We start from the raw sequence: 4,850 nt of genomic DNA, 5'->3' as shown, positions 1-4,850 counted from the left end.
AGCTGCTCTATTCAATCGTCAAACTGTCTATTCGGCACAGTGGTTAGTACAGTACGTGTGTGTGTGTGTGTGTGTGTGTGTGTGTGTGTGTGTGTGTGTGTGCACACACACTAACCACTGTGTCGAATAGACACACACACACACACACACACACACACACACACACACACACACACACACACACACACCTCTAAGTAGCCTAATTTGATGGGATCGTGGAACTACACAGCAAGTGCGGACAACTTTGCGCAGCTAGTGCATGGATGTCTGTCCTGATGCTATTCTATAGCCTACTATTACAACTGGCGAAACAACTGTTTATTTTCATTTTACTTTTATGAAGAATAATTAGCCCAAATCATAGACTAATTAAACTGAAAAAAAAAACAACAGCTTTCCTGAACTTCTGCAAAGCTTGTTTAACCTACAAAAGCCTAATAGGCTGCGGCTCCAATGGAGGCTATAAATCGGGACTGTTCTTTCATCTGTTTCAATAGGCCTTTCTTTCCTTTATTATTGTATCATTATGGTTATGATGATGATGATTATTATTATTATTAGTAGTAGTAGTAATTGTAGTAGCAGCCTAATAGTGGTAGTAGCAGTAGCCTAATGCTCATCAACGCAGGTGCACCAACGCATTTATTTATTTATTTATTTTGCGCACAACGAAGATTTTAACATAGGCTACAAAAGCACAGGCCTATCACAAAACAGGGTTCAACAAGAGGAGTAACCATCACTGCGGCTTGCAAGGGAGCCCCGGATCTGCATCAATCTCATGATTGACATCTAGTGCCTCCGGTTGACGGTTTTCCGGTTGACAGAAAACTTTAATCCATGAAATTGTAAACCAATCACGGTGGCTCGAACCTCCTCCAGCCAATCAACACAGCACATGGAGGAGTATAGAGGGGAGGAGTGATGTGCCTTCAAGTCATTTCTCCAGTGCGAGTGGCATCACACCTGTCTACGCTTTATAATGTGCCTGACACAGAGGCACACCCCATGGAGTGTGACCATTTTTGAACATCTAGGCTAATTGCTTTTGGGAAGGGCAGGTCTGTGGGAGAGCTGGCATGACAGACCCCCAGGGGGTCTAAATCTAGGCCTAGCTCCTGAACATCCAGACGATCTCTCTATCCAGTGTGTGTGTGTGTGTGTGTGTGTGTGTGTGTGTGTGTGTGTGTGTACACCCCACACCTAATCCACAGTTCAATCCAATTCAGGGCATTAAAGGGAAATCTGATGCCACCTGCTGAGTTTGATGGACAATGGACGTCAGAGAAGAGATCAGGGCACATAAACACACACACACACACACCCACCTGGGGAGACCCTATGAAGGGCTTTTCAGGTGAGGAGTAGAGGAGAGGAGGAGTGGAGGAGAAGAGAGGAGTGGAGGAGAAAAGGAGTAGAGAGGAGGAGTGGTGGAGAGGAGGAGTGTGTGCGGCTGTGCAAAGCTCTGGCCAAGCGACGGTATAATACACACACAGCTACCCAGTCTGAGGCAGGGACCACTCGACTGGACATTGGGCAGTCACACGCCTGTCCCCACAAAGGGGAATTAACTGCAGGGCTCACAGCAGCGAAGACTGAGGACAGGTGGCCACGTTCACTTGTAAAAGTGCTGTGCAGTCAGTGCGCTCAGTGCACTCAGTATGCGCTTGTGTATGTGAACCGTCCAACTGATTCGTGTTGAGTCGAGTCGTCTCTGGCTCAATCAGACAACTGTGTTGATATGGCGATAAATGATTGAACTTGAACTTGAATCGGGGCCGGAGAGCTCTGGCCGCCTCCTCCTGCGGCTCCCACCTGAGATCGATGAGGCCTGTCTGCCAGAGCGGCTATTTATAGAGCCGAGCGGCAGAGGAGCACAGAGCAGCAGCCACTTAGAAGCACAGCTCAGGAGAAGCTGCTCTGTCTGAGTGTGTGTGTGTGAGCCACTCAGGAGTAGCTGCTCCGTCTCTGTGTGTGTGTGTGTGTGTGTGTGAGCCACTCAGGAGAAGCTGCTCCATCTGTATATATGTGTGTGTGTGTCGCTCAGGAGAAGCTGCTCCGTCTGTATGCGTGTGTGTGTATGAAGCTGCTCCATCTGTACGCTGGCAGTAAAGAGGAGCTCTGTGTGTGTGTGTGTGTGTGTGTGTGTGTGTGTGTGTGTGTGTACTGCCTCGATATGCTGTTGATAAAGATGAGGGTCTCTCTCTCTCTCTCTCTCTCTCTCTCTCTCTCTCTCTCTCTCTCTCTCTCTCTCTCTCTCTCTCTCTCTCTCTCTCTCTCTCTCTCTCTCTCTCTCTCTCTCTCTCTCTCTCTCTCTCTCTCTCTCTCTCTGTGTGTGTGTGTGTGCACTGCTATGTGCTGTTTATTGAGATGAAGTGTTCATACTCTCAGCAGCTGAAGAATGTGCAGATGTTAAATTGCACCCGCATCTACTGAACCTAGCCTAAACCTTGACAGTAACCAAAAAGAACTCTCTTGTGTGTTAGTGTGTCGTGTGTTAGGACGTGTCGGATGGATGACCAGGTCTCTCACCTCAACACTCTGTTCATCCATGTCCGCCAGTTTTGTGATGTCCAGGATGCAACTCCTGCAGGGAGGAAGGGTAACATACCAGCACACACTTCAGTGATCAAGGCAAAAGTTACAATCATAACACACTTAAAGCTCAAAATCTATCCTAATTCCAGCACCCCATATCAATAATTTAAATACAACGCGACTAAACAAAGGGAACGTCGTCAATAATTTAGAAGTGTTTCACTAAACACAAAAGTGGGCAGAAACAATATCTAATTTCACCAGTCTTACACCATGCAAAGGCATGGTAAAATGCGGCTGCAGTTGGAAGGGTTAATCTGTACCTGTAAAGTAACCTATAAATCTTTACATTGAGGCACCAACGTTAAGTAATACAGAGAACGCTACATTGCATACAGGGGATGGACGATGCTACGGTTTTGCTTACTATGGCAAATGCCATAGCGTGGTGGAGCATCCATGCAGTCTCGCACGTCATACGATAAATAAAATAAAACAATAGTCTGCAAAGTAATGCACAACATGCAACGGTTATGAGAAACAATTTGACAGCTCGAAGTCCCATACCATACTGAAGAATAAAAACATCAGAGTTTTTAATTTTTAAGTGAGCCGTTCTTTTTTTGTCCTGCAGGCACTTCCATGAACGTGTCTCCTCGGTCTAACCTGAGTGCAAACGCTCAAATGTGACCGAAATGTGCAAGATCTTACATTTAAGAGTACTAACACATAGTGACAGACAATAGCGTGTGATGAAAATAAAAGTAAGAAAGATACCTGGTTATCAAAACACAGATGATGGCGTTTAGCAAGCTAACTGGTTGAATAGCCCACACGGCTAGCTAGCTAGCCTAGCATTTTTTGGCACCTACCTTCAAAGAAAACCCGACTGGATGTCAAACGGCACTGACAGCAGGCGTATGGCACTCCAGACGAGCCTTCAGATGGTGTGATCCACGAAAATATGTTTCTAACGACACCCAATTCTCAGGCAGGAGTTAACAGGAGTCCTGTTTGCTGGTGATTAGCTAACGCTAGTTGCCTGCAGAATAGGTTTACCTAACGTTGTGATTCCACCACAGCGCTTCCAAAACAGTGGGAGAAATGGGAAAGGAAGCAGAATAGCGAAGCAATTCACTTGCTAAAATGCAACACACAGGCTTTCTCCATAACATCCGGTTATCAACTACGAGCACCAAGAATGGCTAAAATGCCGAAGCCTGTCACGTCTGCTTTGCTTGCTTAATTTGCGTTTTTGCACCTTTCAAGAAAAACTTGCATCTCTCTCGCTGTGTATGAATGCTAGCTTTGATACCTTACTGCTTGTCACTCACTGTCAGTCACCATGGGAAACCGCTTCGTTCACTCTCGCGACTACTTGGACGGGAGCGTGATTCGCATTCGCCAATCAGACTCGGAGAAGAGCGCTAGGTCACGGACTACACACCCACATTTTTTCCCCATCATCAGAATGTAAACTGAACATTCATCTTTCATAGGCCTAGCTGTGTCCAGAGATTCAAATTATAACGACCACCACCCTTTTATTATAGTGAAAATATTGTTATGGTTTGAAATGTGCTCTCAACACTAGCCATTCTGTCAGTGAAGACTCTTTCCGAGGAGGATGGAAGTAGAAATAATGAAGGATCTGCAAGCTTGAGGTTTGAGCCACCAGTCTGGTCCATTCACACTTTACAGCTTTGGTTGAGCAAGAGTGAGAGGAAAAAGAGAGCGTAGTTTGTGTGTGTCTGTGGGAAGTCATAGTCAGAGACACTAATGTAGCCTAAATTAACCACTTTCTAATCCTCTGGTGACCCAAGCCAAAAGAGAGGTTTGCATCCAGGCTAGGTCCTTTGGGGTAATCTAACCTACATTGTTCTCGCTGATTGGCCTCATAGTTATGAATCAGACTGGTGCTGGCCTGATCCAGACCAACTGCAGGTTGGGTCCTGATGTCAGACCAGGATCACATTTGTGCAAAATCATGTTTTAAAAATACTCAGGCTACATACTTTATAGCCTACCCAGGACTTGAAAGACCAGGATCATTAGTGTCATGGTTATGGTATACAAACAGTGACTGTATAGCATACCCTAAAAAAACATAATACTAGGCCAACAGCATTAGCATATGTTTTTAATGTCTGACCTTGTAGGATGTGACCAGTGTGTCAGTTGTTCTCTTTCGGCATTCGTTCGGTATCTCACTATGGGACAGGCCCCCCTCGCAGGTTCCCCAGAAGCCATTACGCCAGCCACTATTGGCTGGACGACTGACGTATGCAACGTGGAGGAGGTACGTCAGTAAG

At 45.9% G+C, this 4,850-nt stretch overlaps 1 protein-coding gene across 1 annotated transcript in view; it reads right to left on the bottom strand.

Annotated features, from left to right (window-relative positions):
* Window positions 1–3,886, bottom strand: part of trim37 (tripartite motif containing 37) — a 23,818-nt gene extending 19,932 nt beyond the window's left edge. The window contains exons 1-2 of the mRNA XM_062537203.1: window positions 3,411–3,886; window positions 2,533–2,587 (exon numbers count right to left, since the gene is read on the bottom strand). Of these exons, the coding sequence (XP_062393187.1) occupies window positions 2,533–2,553 (21 nt within the window). The 5' untranslated portion in view covers window positions 2,554–2,587; window positions 3,411–3,886. The remainder of the gene's footprint in view (window positions 1–2,532; window positions 2,588–3,410) is intronic.
* Between the last annotated feature and the right edge of the window lie 964 nt (window positions 3,887–4,850).

The sequence above is a fragment of the Sardina pilchardus genome, chromosome 5 (assembly GCF_963854185.1).
Source record: "Sardina pilchardus chromosome 5, fSarPil1.1, whole genome shotgun sequence".
NCBI classification, from domain to species: domain Eukaryota; kingdom Metazoa; phylum Chordata; class Actinopteri; order Clupeiformes; family Clupeidae; genus Sardina; species Sardina pilchardus.
This window is presented reverse-complemented; position numbering and strand designations above follow the sequence as displayed.